Here is a 15,481-nt window from a genome sequence, read left to right as displayed (position 1 = left end):
CAATTAGAATTCGCGAGCCTCGATTGACAGATTATAAAACAAAATTGAAAAGAGAAGTTCAATCACGTTTATACCAAGTATTAAATTTTGTTCAGAATCAAGAAGCCAATTTGAATCCATTAAGATTTTTATTGGAAAATGCTGAAGAAAAACTTTCTCAAATAAATGAGAAGATACAAAATTCAATTACATATTTAAGATCGTTTGAAATTCCAAATGAATTGTTAGATACGTATATGTTAGAAATTAATGAATTTTGTTATAATTCTCCAGATTATATTTTAGAACATTTCGAAGAATTTTTAGAGGATTTCAAAGAAAAGAATAATTTAATAGACTAAAAAATTTATTATTTTTATTTATTGTGAATTTTAAATTGTCACTTTTTAAGTGTTACTCCCTATTGAAAGTGTCACTTTTTGGGTGTCACTTTTTCGGAAATTCTTATATACTCATATCTAACCCGATATCTAACCTCATTTCTAACCTTGTGAATTTTCAACAGTAAATATGCTTGCATGATTCAGGAATGTCATCGCTGCTGTCTTCAAACTCTTTTATAGATTCATACCATAAACGAGCTTCACGGGAGATGAGGAGTAATGAAACGATAATTAATAATTTATTAGTAAAATTCATTTTATATAAAAATAAAATTTATTATTTCATGACCCAAAGGGTCTCGCCGCTACGCGGCTTCATCTGATTTTTCGAATTCTTCTAACTTCTTCTTCAGTTCTGCTATATTATCTTCATATAATTTAATCTTTCTCAAAATACCATCTTTATTTAATGGCTGCTTAATTTTTCTAAATTGAACAATACCATCTTTCATTTGATGAACATAAAAACCTTCTGGAATAGTTCCTGATTTAATGTATTCAACTAAAAACTTTTGTTTTGTTGCTTCAGTAATTTTAGTACTCATTTTATTAAAAGTAAAAAATAAAAAATATTTTTAAAATTAACTTTATTTTTTATCGTCGTCTTTTCCTTAATTCCTGCGGATCAACTAGGTCGGTTGAAGGTCTATTACTTTCTTTATAGTGCTTATAAAATTTATAAGCCGCCATATGATAAGGATAATTAAACCATAAATACACTTTACCTAAAGTTTTCAATCGATTATATAAATCATTATTGTTAGGCGTTTCAGGTGGTGCAGGGTATTCGAGAACATCTCTAACCATTTAATTACTTTAAAACTCTTGGTTTCTTTTTAGTTTTTAACAGTTTCTTTGCTTTTGCGATTTTAGCTAGAATATATCTTCGACCGTAATGGAACCAATTAGAACCTCCTGTTTTAGGGTCAAAAGGTCTTCCATAACTGCCAGGGCCATATGGTGCGACTGCAGTTGCTGGCGCTGGTGCTGGTGATGGCGCAGGTGCTGAATTAATCAGCGGCGCCTCAATTGGTGGATATTCTGGCTGTTTCTCCTTTTCTTTAAGTGAATTTAATTTAAACTCTTCACCATTCAACTGACCTTTTATCATAAGACGAAATGGTGGAAGTGAACTCAAAATAAGAGTAATTAGGTTATTTTGCCGACCAAATATATTTACAAGGCAAAATATCATATTACATGTCAACCTATTATCAGTATGTTTTGATAAAAAAATTTTTATCAAATATCATATTAAAATTAACATCTATATCTATATCAATATCTACACTATAAATTTTTTTATTCAATATCATAGATTTCAAAAATTTATTTCAATTTTAAATTAATTTATGGTTTTCATCAAAATTGTTTTTTATTAAAAAGCATGTTTCACAATTTTTACGGTTTCTTTCAAAAGTTATAAAATTTCAGATGAGTCGAAAGATCTACGATCTAATTGATATAAATTGGATTCAATCTGCAATTGAACAAATTAATCAAGGTCAAAAACTCAAAACAATACTTAGCAATGTCCAACTCACTGATGGACGCATTATACCATCAATATCTAAAAAAACATTCCACTTAGCAATTAAATCAAATGGAATTCCTGACACAAAATTTAAACCAGGGCGTAAACCAATCGAACCACCTGAGGAATTATTAGATACAGTAAATAAATTACATCAAAAAGTTAAAAAAATCGGAATATCAAGAGCATACGGAAGAATTATTACCGATAAGGATATGTTAATTCAAAGGGAAACCGAAAATGCTAATCATGATTTAGATGATTTACCAATTTCACAATTAAATACAAATCCAATAGGTTTTTCAAATTCTTCAGAATATCTTTCTGAGTATACAAATTCTGATTCTGATTCATCAGCAGAAAAACTTTTTTCTTCCAATTCTTCCGAAGAAGATCCACAAATTGAGTCGGAATTATCTGAAGATCCATATATCGTTCATACAGAAACTACTCAAAATTTGGAAAAATCAACCGATTATTTTAACAAAAAATTATTGGAAACAAACTTTTCAGAAAGAACTGTAAAGAAGTGTTTCAAAATTCTGAATATCGTTCAACCTGCCAAAAATTCAGTACCAAAAGGAAAAACAAAATACGAAGCAGTATATATAAACTTAATATGGCATGTCGATATTCATTTTTTTAAACATCGTCAGGGTGAATATCTTTATGCGGTTATTGACGATAAATCCCGAAAAATTTTAGCATGGGCTCACTTGGAAACAAAAGAAGCTGCGCAAACAAGTAGAGTAATTGACCAATGTTTCCAAAAATATGGGAAGCCCTTTGCTATATGGAGTGATAACGGAACAGAAAATTTTGGGTTTTTCGAAATTTATTACAAAATGCGAACGTTCAAAGTATTACAATTCTCCCACATTGCCCATATATGAATGGGAAAATTGAAAGGTTTTGGCAAAATGTGGAAATTGAAGACGCCACATGGAATGATATACAAAGTCTTATAGAAAATTACAATTCAAACCCACACACAAGTTTACCAAAAAACCCGACATTACATACATGGTACACACCTAACAAATTTTACGAAATTTCAGAAAAATATGATTCAAGTAAATTACCGCTTTGGATTGTAGATGGAGTTGTTAAAGATCTAAGAGAGTCAATAAGAAATTTCAACGCTTCAAGAAGGAATCAAAGAAATTGACGAAGTTCCAGAATTTTATTCAACAATTCTTAATCAATTAACAAAAACTATACCGAAACTTATCTTACCATCCAAATCAAATCACATTACATACGGAATAAACATTTAATCTTTTACCATTAAAATTATATTTATACGTTATTTAATTTTTTTACGTCTAAGTTGAATAGGATAATAGCCGAAGATATAAAGTAACTATAGTTTACAAGCTAAGGAACAAATCAGCATTGAAACTAAAAAATGCTGAAATATTATAATAAATTGAAGAAATACTGTGATAGAATACCTAGTTATACTAGATACTATTATAATATGAATTCATTTGTATTGAATATCGATTAAAATAAGATGGAACGTCAATTTGACAGACTCAAGTTTCGAATTAGAGACCAACTTTCATCAGCATAGTATATGTGCGCCAACTACTGCATAATGGTATGCTTATCTTTTCATTTTAAAAAATAACGTATTTGAATAATTTCGTAAAAAATTAGAATTACTCGATATTAAGCATATTGCTTTTCTATCATATATGCTTATATTCTACAATAGTGTTACCAAACCTCGGGCAACATCATACGTATAATACAACTTTTTCGTACTTCTTTATCGAATTTAAATAGAACTAAGTTTTTATTTTAAATAAAAGAGAAATAATTCTAATTTATAATCTCATTATTAATTTATTCTCATTTTAATATTTCATCGATTTTTTATTATCGATATTCAATACAAATGAATTCATATTATAATAGTATCTAGTATAACTAGGTATTCTATCACAGTATTTCTTCAATTTATTATAATATTTCAGCATTTTTTAGTTTCAATGCTGATTTGTTCCTTAGCTTGTAAACTATAGTTACTTTATATCTTCGGCTATTATCCTATTCAACTTAGACGTAAAAAAATTAAATAACGTATAAATATAATTTTAATGGTAAAAGATTAAATGTTTATTCCGTATGTAATGTGATTTGATTTGGATGGCAAGATAAGTTTCGGTATAGTTTTTGTTAATTGATTAAGAATTGTTGAATAAAATTCTGGAACTTCGTCAATTTCTTTGATTCCCTCTTCCTCGCAATACAACTCCATATCATTAACTTGTATTTAAAGGCTTCCATATACAAAACTATATATAATGTTTGAAAGTTAAATCCAATCTTTTTCTATTTCTAAAAAAATTGAGACCTAAACACGAGATAGCTTTCAGAAAATTTTCAGGGACATTTTTAATCATTTTTTATTTATTGTAATATCTTTGTTATTAAATTTGAATTGTTTAATATAGGGTGTCCAAAGGTGTGTTTAGCACAAACCTGAATACTGCGAATAGAAATAAACAAGTTACATATATATAAAGTTTATTTAAATATAATCACCATTGGATTCAATCACGCGTTCGCAGCGATCGATCCAGGCTTCAAAGACACGCTTTAAATCATCATGAGAAAATTGCTCAAATTACTCTCTTACAAAATTTTCAAGATCATCTGGACTCGCGAATTCGCGTCCTTCAGCTCTCTTTTTAGCGTGCCGAATAAATAAAAGTCAGAGGGTGCAATATCAGGTGAATAAATTGGGTTTGGAACAACTTTGACATTGTTTTCCACCAAGTAATTCATTACCTTATGACTTTTGTGAACTCTTGAATTATCAAAATGAATTGCAAACTTTTGTTTTTGTTGTTTGGATTTCTCAAACTCATCAGAATTGATAATTTGAGTAAGAACATTGTCAATTAGATACTGAGCATTCATCGTATTAGGTTTTTGAAGAATATCAATTGCGATGATGCCATTCACGCCCCAAAAAACCGACAACATCATCATTGGTGTGTCAATTTTTTTCTTCGGGAATGTTTGCGGATTTTCATCCTTCGGGATCCACATGATTTTGGCTTCTGTTGCATATTGAAACCAAGACTCGTCCCCTGTTACTAAAAAGCGAAACTTCTTGGATTGATACGCACCCAATATAGAGAGGAGCTCTTTCGAAGATTGGACTCTAGATTTTTTTTGAACTGAATTAAGGTTGTGCGGAACCCAACGTGTATACGCTAGTTTGTAGTTCAAATAATTGTGCAGATAATAACTGACTGTTGTACGTGGTATCTTTGTCATCTCCTCTATCCTTCTGAGTGATGCTCTTGGGTCTTCATCTAGCGCTTGAAGAATTGCTTTGATTTTTCTTTGATCCGGCGATTTTTTGTCAATTTTTATGATGGGCGCCTTTTTGTTCATGAAGTGATACATCCTAACATGATACGTTACAGTGGAATAGCTAGGAGCATCCATACCGAAGCATTTTACCAATGTCTCGTAGATTTTTTACAGTCTTTGCATTTTTTTGCAAGAGCGAGGATGTTTTCTTTATGATTCATTAAAAAAATGAAAAAAATCCCGCCAAAATTTCCCGCGAAACCGCCTCTTGTCTCAAAATTCATTTTATATCCCGGCATGGCGCCAAAATACAACTTACTCATCATATACATATATTCATATTTTTATTATATATTTATAATCAGCATATATCTCCTTTAATAGTCTGATATAGAGCGCTGTGCTAAACGCACCTTTGGACACCCTATATTTGAATGTAAAGAATTGAATAGTAATAATTTTAGTTTTAATACATAGCTAATTGCTAAGCAAAATAATTAATTTATTGTAATTTTGACATGTAAACTAAAGGGGAATTTAGCCGGCCAAATATGTGTCACTTTTTGACTTCACCTCACCTCCACCATCTCGTCTTATGACACTTTAAAATCTTTTAGCTGCTTAGATATTTCATTATCTTCACCTAAAAGGTTTTGCGACTGGTCAGCGACCCAGTTACCTAATTTCTTTAACTTTTCAGATTTTAATTTTCTGGCAGCAGCTCCCACAAGCATTCCAGCATTATTTTTTAAAGCTTTTGATACAGCTCCACCAGTTAAACCGTCAATAGCTTTATAACCTCCATACAAAGCTGATAGTGTTGAAAATACCATTTAATGCTTATTAAAATCATTTCTCATAATGATTAACTCATAAAATTTTCACCACTGAACCTCTTTATTAGTTCATTAATTCTATCAATTATATTAGCACACTCACTTACATCATCAATGATAGTAATATCATCACAAATTATTTTTACATTTAACGACGTCATTTATTACAAATTAATTTCTTCTATTCTTTAAATAATTAATAAAAGACCTAATACGTGTGAGTGGTTCGCGGTTCCTTTCCTGTGTCGGGCTTGTTTGAATAGGTGTAGATTTTTTCAGACCTGTTGGAATAAGATCAGCCCCGGCAGTTGAATTAATCGGTGTTCTATATAAATTTCTATATAAATATGGTCCCGCTACAGCACCAGCAGCTAATAAAAGACCTACAGGAATTACAATTCTATTATAATTCCGCGGTTTAGGGTTTTCATCAAAACTAGTCCATGCGCTTTCAGTTGTTGAACTCATTTATATATAATTAAATTTTAATAAGCGATTAATATGAGTTCGATAATAATACTATCTTTTCTGTCATCAGGAAGGACAATATCTTTTAGGCTCGATGGTTCAACTTATATCATACCGAAATGCATCACTAGCAAAAGTGATATTTGGCGCCAATTTTAAATTAGTGGATTTTGTGTTTATTATTTAAAAAATATAATTGATAAAATATAATTAACATTAATAGAATAATATGGATAAGATTTGATAAAAAACAATCATAAATTTTTTTTGGGCGCCATATAGAGAACTATAGTCTGCGAGGTACTGATTCTATCCATGTACCTCGCAGACCATAGTTCTCAGCCAACATGCCTCTAAAATTTGTATACCTATAAACTCAAACTTCAATATATTCAATTTTATTTTTATAATTAATTTAAATATATCCATATAATTCTAATGTTTTCTTTTAATTTGAGTGCGGGACAAATTTGCCCTGTTCCCTTTTAATTTAAAAAATAATAATAATAATTAAAAATAAAAATAAACTTTTCTATAATATTTATAAAGCTGATTTGATATATAACACATTTAGCTTAACAAAATAACTTAGAAAAATTGCCGCGCAAAATAAGAGTAAGTATCACTTTTTGCCACTTTTCTAGTGATGCATTTCGGTACGGAACACTCGATGGTTCAACTAATTTTATATTAAATTTATTAACATAATTAGTTATTGAATAATGCTTCGGCGGAGAATATAAACAGTTTGATAAACATAAAATAGAATCTTCAGCGAATTCACTTATACTTGATTTAATGATTGCCGCTTCTCTGGACCAAACACCATTAAATGAAATTGATGTTAATAAATAATCATCATTTTTAATGGAAATTGATTTTGGTAAGTACTCCAGGAGGTCATTTAATGTTATTTGTTCTGCTCCGAACTGAGCAAATCGATAAAAGCATTCATCATTATTAATTCCTGTAATCTCTTGAAAATTTTTATTCGTGTATACATTTTCAATCTCATCACCGACAGCGCTATCTTTTAAATCAAATATGAAACCAGCTTTTGAATTTGAATTAACACGAAATTCTATTAAATTAGTTTCAAAACTATAAAACATATCAACTTCATTAGGTTGAGGATATCCGGCACCTTTTAACTGTTCAATAAGAACCGATTTAATCTTTTTATTAAATGCTGTCATATCATCCCCTGTGTCTAAATCTATATAAATCTGTAAATCATATTGATGATTATCTCTTATTATTCCAAAGTTATATAATTCAATGGTTCGTCCTGCAGGAATGGTTTTTATCTGTCTTATTTCAATCGCTTTTTCACCAGTGTTATAATCAACCCAGTGTTTAGGGTATTCATAAATGTATTCACCATTGATTATTTTAAACGGTTGTGAAAATATGTGCTCATAATAGATTTTAATATTTTTATCATTAAGACTGGGAACGGTATTAACAAAATTTCTGACTTGCATTTTTAATTATAATAAAATGAAACATTTATTTGAAGAAGTAGATGAAAAAATGAATGAAAAATCTGATAAACTCAATAGTTCATTAATTCTTCCCTTCAGTAAGGATTATCAGTTCTGTTCAAACGGTGTGTATTTCTATTGTGGAAAAATGGGTTCAGGAAAGACTTTTAATTTAATTCGTCATATTTTAATTACTGAACGATTAGGTCAAGATTCATATTATGACCAAATCATTATATCAGCAACTTCAGATTCAATGGATTCAACAGCGAAGACGTTTATGAGTAAAGTTCAGGCATCAGTAATTAAAGTTCCAGATAGCGAATTAATTTCTTTTCTTCAACAATATATAAGAAGAAAGAAGAAATATTATGCAATAGTTGAATTTATACAATCAGGAATGCAAAAGACATCGGAAGAAATGGAAAGAATTATTGATAAACATCATTTGAGACAGCAGGATGGTACATATGATATGAAACGATTGACAAACTACATTCTCTCAAAACTTTCAAAATATCCTTTTAAAAAATATCCATCAAACACTTTATTAGTTTGTGATGATTTCGCTGGTAAAGGTTTAGTTTCAAAACCAGATTCACCATTAGCTAATTTAATAACGAAAGTCAGACATTACCACATGACTGTTGCAATACTTATGCAGACGTGGAGGTTTTTAGCTTTAAACATTAAACGTCTCATTACTGATTTCGTTATATTTCAAGGTTTCTCAAAATACGATATAGAATTAATTTGGAAGCAATCAGGTATAACATTACCTTTTGATGAAATCTGGGATGCTTATAAATCACTCATTTCACCACGTTCATATTTAGAAATTCATATAATGACTAATACAATTAATGTTAAAAATATACCCTGGGAAAGACCAACATTATTTTAAAGCTTTATTTTTAGATGAGGTGTTGTGAATAGATTCTGTAATGCATGAAAAATAGCGTGACTTCATTTTTGACAGTTTACAAATGTAAAGTGTTGCATCCTTAAAAACTTGGAAATATATACATTCATGAATTATCTTGTATATTAATTGAAAATCCATAAAACCCTAACAATATTTTTTCTTAAAAAAACTATAAAAATATAAATAAAATTAATCGTTAAATAAAAATATTTGATATTAGAATTTTATTGGAAAAATAAAAAACTTAATATTTTAAAGAAATACTTAAATACTTGAATGTTTTAACTTTTACATTATCATATAGACTCTCAAATTATTAGCCATTTTGGCTGAGAACTATGGTTTGCGAGGTACATAGATAGAATCAGTATCTCACACCCTCCAATTCTTCCTATGGCGCCGAAAATTTTTTGGTGAAATGTCGTCGCCTTTCACCAAAAATTTTTCGGCGCCATAGGAAGAATTGGAGGGTGTGAGATACTATTACATGCTATAGTACTCACACCCTCCAACTCCCAATCAAAATCGCATAAAATTTGCTACTTATCTTCAGATTACCTCCCATTATAAAATATATCATTGCTATCTCATTGTACTATATTTCCACCCTATTGTATTTAAAAATATAAAATTTTTTGATAATATATTTTTATATCTTGAATTTTAAAACAATATATTCACAGATAATATAATGGGAAATCTATCTCAACCTAGCCTTAAAGTACCAAACTCCTGCTTGCATTCTCACTCACAAATATTAAACATCCATCTCCAAAAAACTAAATTCTTCACAATTTTTTTAAAATTGAGAACATAAAAAACGTATGCATTCAATAATTTAAGATACTAACAAATATTAAAAACTTCAAAATATCAGATATTAACGTTTTTCAATTAAAAAATTATCATTTTGCTTTTCAATTCGAACATAAATCTTAAATATTTTTAATTAATATCTGATTTACAGCATTATTATCCATTTATAAATCTGACAAATAAATGACAAAACCATCAGAAATAATGTCACTTTTTGTCAAAAGTGAAGTCACGCTATTTTTCATGCACAACAACGTAAATAGTAAATGGTTTATAATCGATGTTCATATTTCTACTCCTGCCTTTTGCTTTCTTATTTAACACCTCAACATCTTTATAAACCGCGCCCGTTTCAGTAAATTCAACAAGATTTTCATTTTCAAGTTTCACGTTTAAACCTTTATCAAAGATATTATTCATTTTTATAGTAATAAAAGGTTTTTATTCTCTAGAAAATGAGAAGTAAATCCATCTTAGCCGGTGCAGTGAATGTTCCTATTGAACCTACATCTAATGTTGATTCAAGAACGACAAATAATATTATAATCAAAAATTATAGTTCTGAGAACTTGAAAGATAACGAGCCAGAACTTAAGTCGGTAAATTTAAACACAGCTTCAAGCGCAAACGCTAATAGTGAAGTTAAGTTAGAATATCCACCTCCATTAGAGCCCATAATTTCACATGATGCTCAAGATAACCCTTATTCAACTATTCAAACAAATCCTTCAGATAACGTAGACCATTACCTCCTTAATTTATACCAAACAATATTACTCAAAGACGATAAGAAGCTTTTGACAAATCTAATTAGTAAGAACCAAATAATTTTAACAAAGGAGGATTTAGAAAATGTTATATCAAGAATAACAGGTAAACAGTGCGTTATTGATTATCTCGACCCCGAAATCGAATGTTGTGGTCAAATACCAGTATTCATGAAAATCGGTAATATTAGAATAATCGAAACACCAGGAACTACAGGAGTTGAGTTTAAGTATAAATATTCGAATGAATACACAAAACTTTCAACAGAATATAAACTTTGCTTGAAATATGTTTTAACAAATTAATTTAAAATTTATATTTTTATCCCTGGTTCATCATCTAGTCCATTAGCTCTTATATTAGACCAAAAATCAACTTCTATAGTCATTTGAACAGGAGCTTTAATTTCAATTGGTTCGCCTTGAAAATCAACTAATCTAAATGTCATATCTTTTAAATGGTGTGGTTGAATTCGAACCCATTTTCCTTCGTGTCTTAATAAAATCGGGAAATTAGGCATGAATACAGAATTAACGGCGTAACAGAACGATTTATATTCTATAACAGCATTTTTATTATTAACTCCTGAAATTCCTGTTACATTACTTATTTTTGATTCAACATATAAACAGTTTCCATAACAGATGTAGGGCGCAGATTTCATTTCAATTATATATTTCTGATTTTCAATAGAAGATTTTAATGGTAATTCTTGATGATAAGCACCTAATAATAAACGTGCTCGATGAGTCATATCAGTAATTTTAAATTCTTTTTCAGAACTGAATTTTATTATTCCTGAATCAGTTAATTCACAGTTAAGGGCTCCGTTAAATTTTTCATCAATGAGATCCTGAATCTTTTTCTCTAACGTATCAATATCATATTTATTTCTTGCTTTAAAATGAATTTCAGTACTAATACCATCAATTTCAAATGTAATGAAATCGTTAGTATCTGTTATAACAAATGAAGCGATAGTGTTAAAATCAAGAACTCTGAAAGCTAGTGGTTCATTCTGAAGACCAAGGTTAGTTTGTAATTTTAATGTCCCGTAATCATTAGGGTCTGTACTTTGCAAATAGAACAACATTTTTATTATAATTAAAAATATGAGTATATCCGCATATTCTTATGAAGCTGATAGGGCGAAAAGATTAATTTTTGGTTCATACACGTTTTCATTTAATGATGAATGTTTAATTATCACTGATGGAAAAACTGAACATTATATATCATGGAAAGAAAGTTAGTATGGCTAAGTCGTGTACTGTGGCACTGCGCGCCTCCGTACACCACTTAGCGGTTTTGACACTTTACGAAACCAGTAACGTATATTTTACAACACAACCATAACACCAACTTAACCTTAAATATTTACAAAACCATCTGACACATAAACGACTTCACTAATGACTTCACCAATGACTTCACTAACGAATTCACTACCGTCCTCACTAAATAAAAAATAACCTTATTTTATTTTTTTAATTTTTTATTTCATTGTAAAGACATGTCTGACTACATTTACTATGACTCTTTCCCAGAACGTTTCCGTGAACTATTCAAAACTCAAGTAAAACTGAGAAACATGCATTTTAACAAAGATAGACCCATTGACGATGAAAGAAACCCTGAATATATTACAATCCCTTATGACGCAAAGTTCATTGCATACATTCCTTATGGTCGCAGAGGAACGAAAACTATTTCAACAAAGAACAAAAATTATTTCTGGAGCGATGAAGAAAATTGCCTTATCTACATAAATGCATACTTAAATAAAGCTACATATTGTACAAAAGAAGGTTGGACTGGATTTGAGCTCTACATATACGACGACGATGGAAACAGACGTTGTGTATACCCATACGATAATATGCACCATTGTTTTCATCAAGCATTAAACGAATACATAGTCAGTAAGGGTCTCATTCCTGCTGAGTAGAAATGTTATATTTTTGTTCTGTCATTTATATAAAAATAAACTTAAAAATTAATGATATCACCACCCTCACACGTATGAAAACATAGCGCAAAAATAAATTTAGGGTAGAAGGGTAGATCTAACCTCATTTCTACCCTCATTTCTAACCTTGTTGAATTCATTGCTTTATAACTCTCTTCCTTTCTCCAACTCTTCTAACTTCTTCTTAAGTTCAGCAATGTTGTCCTCATGAAGTTTAATCTTCCTTAATATACCTTCTTTATCTAATGGTTGCTTTATCTTTCTAAACTGAACTCTACCATCCTTCATAGTATGAATGTAAAAACCTTCTGGAATAGTTCCTGATTTAATGTATTCTACCAAAAACTTTTGTTTCATTGCTTCAGTGACTTTAGTCGTCATTTCAATCAAATAAAAATTTTAATATTAAATAAAAATAACGTTATTTTTTCAGTAAGGAAACGCAGGAGTTTTACGATTTATTTGAGGAGTAGGTTCTGGTTTAAATGTTGGAGTCGGTTTAGGAGTTGACTTTTGAACAGGAGTTTGTACTTCCATAGGTTCAGGAGTCATTGAAGGTTTTGCTTGTGAAGGTGTTGGAGTTTGTTTAACTTCAGCTACTTCAGTATTATTTACAACATTTGCTTTATTTCTTTTCAACATCATAACTGCTCCTGCTGTAGCTAGCAAACCTAGTTGGAGACCATATCTTATATAAGGACTTGACCAAATGCTATTTTTGACAGGAGCTGGTGGAACACCTAACCTTGGTGAGACTGCTCTTTGCCATTGTGCAGCTCGTAAGAAATATTCAATAGGTGCTCCATAATCGTTTGGTAAAGTTTGTTTCATAGATGGTGAAGGTTCGCGAGAGCTTGATGAAGAACTCATTTATAAGCTTTAAAAATAAACGTTCATCCTTTATTCCTCACTGTCGTCCGTAGCTAAGTTATAGTCATCTAATCTTATTATGGGGATGCCTGACTGTCTTACCTGAATGGCAAAGCAACAATCCCTCATAAATCCAATAAGTGGCTTTGGTACATTTTCAGTTGCTAGTTCAATAGGTCCTTTAACAGACAATTTGTATGTTATTGGAGCAGTAGATGTTTGACCTTGCTGGAAGCAAAAGTCCACTTCTGTTGGAAAACCACATAAGAAATGTGTGTTGTCATAGCTATCCCATTTATGTTCCACACTACCATCATCCACCAATGACCTCATAACATCTTCATTAAATCCTATCATATCATTGTTTGTATTGCAAGCGTTCGCAACCATTTCATAAAATACAGGTCCATATGATTTTTCAGGTTCTGCAGGCATATTTCCATAAGCTCCCATGGAAAGCTGAAGATATTTAAACTTAGGGTTCTCAAAATTAACATAATAGTTGTCTTTCTTTCTAAATAGTGCCCAAATACTTTTAACATTAATAGGCGTATAAGCTGCTGTAAATGTTGCACTTGAACTATCTGTATTCTTTGAGAATGAACCGTCCATAGGAATCCAATCCATAACTTTAACAGGAAAACATAAAGCCTCGTTTGTATAATGTTCTACAAGTTCTGTATAAATGTTAGGGTCTAAAGAGAATGATTTTGGATGAATGAAACATTCATTAAAATCCATCTTTGTTCGAAATAGTTGCTGGGTTACAGTTGTAATAGTAACTGTTCCACTAGCTTCTATTGCCTTCGTTATCATAGTGAATGGTTCATTCCATGGAACAAATTTATTTGTCGGTGGATTTGAATCTGAAGCAAATGCAACTTTAAGAGTTGGATTGAAAGCAATGATATCATTTACAGATATAGATGTGCATTGTAAGGCGTCGCTACTGAACTTTACTTTAAGCTGAATGTTTCCTGCAAAAGCTGGAATAAATCGAATAGCTTCTAATGGAAGGAATCTTCTAACAGGAATTCTTAAACGAAGCTTAAAATCAAATGATTTTCCTGCTGTAATTGGACCACTAACAATTTGTCCTGTTCTGCATGTTCCCGAATGACTCCATACATCTTCATGTCGAGTCTTTGAGAAAACATCTACTTTCTTTATTTGTTCGGTAGTTTGTGAGTTTGAAGTTATATATGCTTCTTCTCTTGCGTTGTCTTGAGAATATACGATACGACCATTTGCAAGGATTTGATATCCAGCAACTGCATAGAAAGCGTCATCGAAACCAATCCAAAATCCTAGTGGGTTTGTTTTATTGGAACCTGAACCAATTTCTTTATCTACAATAAATTGACCTTCCATTTTATACGTAATGAATGTATTGTAAAGGTCCAACATATTTTCACCAGGAGGTGAGAGATTGAATGTTACCCATGTGTTATCTTTAGCAGTTCCAGGTTGTGATGGAATCTTTGCGTCAGAATATTTTCTATTAGTGTCACCAATTTGAACTGCATTGTCTATGATATCAAAATATGAGCGAATCTGATGAATATGCTCTGCTGGAGTAAATTCGTTTAGCTGTTCGTTCTGCATGTATTTACTTCAGATAAAAATATCTATTTACTTCATTATTCTCACTCTTCTTCTTGGCATTCGTGGTGGAAGTTGTTTCTTGACATTTTCAATGAACTGTACATTCTCTTTTGTCTCAACTTCTTTCACTGGTGGGTCGGGGTTCTTTGACTCGGTTTGTTTTTCAATGAAATTCACGAACTTTGCAATAAGCTCTTGGTTCGTTATTGAAAGAACATCTGGCTTCTTTTCTTCTGGTTCTATTGACTTTTCAGTTTGAATAGAAGGTTTTATATGGGCTTCGCCCTCGGTGCCATGCACCTTAATGCTGTCGCTCTCTGTATTCGCTAATGGAACCTTTCTTTTTCTTACATATATTTTACCATCTTTACTCTGACTTACGTAATAGAAAGGATGTTGTATTCCTCTGGCGTCATTTAATATAATAGACTCTCGCTCTGATTTTGACAAGCTCATTTTACATCGGTTAAAGTTTTAAGTTAGATTTTTA

General features: G+C 30.7%; 12 protein-coding genes and 3 pseudogenes across 15 annotated transcripts, besides 14 other annotated features; 5 read left to right on the top strand and 10 right to left on the bottom strand.

The window, feature by feature from the left end:
* Positions 1 to 454: part of a mobile genetic element that runs on past the window's edge.
* Positions 425 to 454: a terminal%2Cinverted (terminal inverted repeat of MuDR-2B_TvMULE3 transposon ID:TVAGG3_0025580).
* A 234-nt stretch (positions 455 to 688) lies between these two features.
* TVAGG3_0025570 (uncharacterized protein) lies at positions 689 to 928 on the bottom strand (the record flags this gene model as incomplete). The annotated part of the gene is made up of 1 exon (XM_001300914.1): positions 689 to 928. The coding sequence occupies one exon, from the start codon at positions 926 to 928 to the stop codon at positions 689 to 691; it is 240 nt and encodes a 79-aa protein (XP_001300915.1).
* A 765-nt stretch (positions 929 to 1,693) lies between these two features.
* Positions 1,694 to 1,742: a mobile genetic element.
* Positions 1,694 to 1,742: a terminal%2Cinverted (terminal inverted repeat of ISTv2 transposon ID:TVAGG3_0025560).
* A 75-nt stretch (positions 1,743 to 1,817) lies between these two features.
* On the top strand, positions 1,818 to 2,519 carry TVAGG3_0025550 (annotated as a pseudogene). The gene has a single exon. A coding segment is annotated over exon 1 (702 nt).
* Positions 1,818 to 3,022: a mobile genetic element.
* A 293-nt stretch (positions 3,023 to 3,315) lies between these two features.
* Positions 3,316 to 3,365: a mobile genetic element.
* Positions 3,316 to 3,365: a terminal%2Cinverted (terminal inverted repeat of ISTv2 transposon ID:TVAGG3_0025530).
* A 568-nt stretch (positions 3,366 to 3,933) lies between these two features.
* Positions 3,934 to 3,962: a mobile genetic element.
* Positions 3,934 to 3,962: a terminal%2Cinverted (terminal inverted repeat of ISTv1 transposon ID:TVAGG3_0025520).
* A 414-nt stretch (positions 3,963 to 4,376) lies between these two features.
* Positions 4,377 to 4,404: a terminal%2Cinverted (terminal inverted repeat of Mariner transposon ID:TVAGG3_0025500).
* Positions 4,377 to 5,677: a mobile genetic element.
* Positions 4,457 to 5,582, bottom strand: TVAGG3_0025510 (annotated as a pseudogene). The gene has a single exon. A coding segment is annotated over exon 1 (1,126 nt).
* Positions 5,650 to 5,677: a terminal%2Cinverted (terminal inverted repeat of Mariner transposon ID:TVAGG3_0025500).
* A 166-nt stretch (positions 5,678 to 5,843) lies between these two features.
* Positions 5,844 to 6,083, bottom strand: TVAGG3_0025490 (protein of unknown function, DUF4107 family; the record flags this gene model as incomplete). The annotated part of the gene is made up of 1 exon (XM_001300915.1): positions 5,844 to 6,083. The coding sequence occupies one exon, from the start codon at positions 6,081 to 6,083 to the stop codon at positions 5,844 to 5,846; it is 240 nt and encodes a 79-aa protein (XP_001300916.1).
* Positions 6,084 to 6,257: 174 nt separating this feature from the next.
* Positions 6,258 to 6,554, bottom strand: TVAGG3_0025480 (uncharacterized protein; the record flags this gene model as incomplete). Its single annotated transcript, XM_001300916.1, has 1 exon — positions 6,258 to 6,554. The coding sequence occupies one exon, from the start codon at positions 6,552 to 6,554 to the stop codon at positions 6,258 to 6,260; it is 297 nt and encodes a 98-aa protein (XP_001300917.1).
* Positions 6,555 to 7,129: 575 nt separating this feature from the next.
* Positions 7,130 to 8,038, bottom strand: TVAGG3_0025470 (uncharacterized protein; the record flags this gene model as incomplete). The annotated part of the gene is made up of 1 exon (XM_001300917.2): positions 7,130 to 8,038. The coding sequence occupies one exon, from the start codon at positions 8,036 to 8,038 to the stop codon at positions 7,130 to 7,132; it is 909 nt and encodes a 302-aa protein (XP_001300918.2).
* Positions 8,039 to 8,054: 16 nt separating this feature from the next.
* On the top strand, positions 8,055 to 8,453 carry TVAGG3_0025460 (annotated as a pseudogene). The gene has a single exon. A coding segment is annotated over exon 1 (399 nt).
* Positions 8,454 to 8,459: 6 nt separating this feature from the next.
* TVAGG3_0025450 (protein of unknown function, DUF4106 family) lies at positions 8,460 to 8,942 on the top strand (the record flags this gene model as incomplete). Its single annotated transcript, XM_001300918.2, has 1 exon — positions 8,460 to 8,942. The coding sequence occupies one exon, from the start codon at positions 8,460 to 8,462 to the stop codon at positions 8,940 to 8,942; it is 483 nt and encodes a 160-aa protein (XP_001300919.2).
* Positions 8,943 to 10,234: 1,292 nt separating this feature from the next.
* On the top strand, positions 10,235 to 10,852 carry TVAGG3_0025440 (uncharacterized protein; the record flags this gene model as incomplete). Its single annotated transcript, XM_051220282.1, has 1 exon — positions 10,235 to 10,852. The coding sequence occupies one exon, from the start codon at positions 10,235 to 10,237 to the stop codon at positions 10,850 to 10,852; it is 618 nt and encodes a 205-aa protein (XP_051105268.1).
* An 8-nt stretch (positions 10,853 to 10,860) lies between these two features.
* Positions 10,861 to 11,640, bottom strand: TVAGG3_0025430 (uncharacterized protein; the record flags this gene model as incomplete). The annotated part of the gene is made up of 1 exon (XM_051220281.1): positions 10,861 to 11,640. One exon carries the CDS (start codon positions 11,638 to 11,640, stop codon positions 10,861 to 10,863), a length of 780 nt encoding a protein of 259 aa, XP_051105267.1.
* A 154-nt stretch (positions 11,641 to 11,794) lies between these two features.
* Positions 11,795 to 15,481: part of a mobile genetic element that runs on past the window's edge.
* On the top strand, positions 12,061 to 12,495 carry TVAGG3_0025420 (uncharacterized protein; the record flags this gene model as incomplete). The annotated part of the gene is made up of 1 exon (XM_001300919.1): positions 12,061 to 12,495. The coding sequence occupies one exon, from the start codon at positions 12,061 to 12,063 to the stop codon at positions 12,493 to 12,495; it is 435 nt and encodes a 144-aa protein (XP_001300920.1).
* Positions 12,496 to 12,660: a terminal%2Cinverted (terminal inverted repeat of Maverick-2 transposon ID:TVAGG3_0025310).
* TVAGG3_0025410 (uncharacterized protein) lies at positions 12,661 to 12,897 on the bottom strand (the record flags this gene model as incomplete). The annotated part of the gene is made up of 1 exon (XM_001291708.2): positions 12,661 to 12,897. The coding sequence occupies one exon, from the start codon at positions 12,895 to 12,897 to the stop codon at positions 12,661 to 12,663; it is 237 nt and encodes a 78-aa protein (XP_001291709.2).
* TVAGG3_0025400 (repellent protein 1 family) lies at positions 12,946 to 13,386 on the bottom strand (the record flags this gene model as incomplete). The annotated part of the gene is made up of 1 exon (XM_001291709.2): positions 12,946 to 13,386. One exon carries the CDS (start codon positions 13,384 to 13,386, stop codon positions 12,946 to 12,948), a length of 441 nt encoding a protein of 146 aa, XP_001291710.2.
* TVAGG3_0025390 (uncharacterized protein) lies at positions 13,417 to 14,013 on the bottom strand (the record flags this gene model as incomplete). The annotated part of the gene is made up of 1 exon (XM_051220280.1): positions 13,417 to 14,013. One exon carries the CDS (start codon positions 14,011 to 14,013, stop codon positions 13,417 to 13,419), a length of 597 nt encoding a protein of 198 aa, XP_051105266.1.
* On the bottom strand, positions 15,019 to 15,447 carry TVAGG3_0025380 (uncharacterized protein; the record flags this gene model as incomplete). The annotated part of the gene is made up of 1 exon (XM_001328236.2): positions 15,019 to 15,447. One exon carries the CDS (start codon positions 15,445 to 15,447, stop codon positions 15,019 to 15,021), a length of 429 nt encoding a protein of 142 aa, XP_001328271.2.

The sequence above is a fragment of the Trichomonas vaginalis genome, chromosome IV (assembly GCF_026262505.1).
Source record: "Trichomonas vaginalis G3 chromosome IV, whole genome shotgun sequence".
NCBI classification, from domain to species: domain Eukaryota; phylum Parabasalia; order Trichomonadida; family Trichomonadidae; genus Trichomonas; species Trichomonas vaginalis.
The sequence above is the reverse complement of the archived record's forward strand: the minus strand, read 5'-3'. Positions and strand labels throughout refer to the sequence as shown.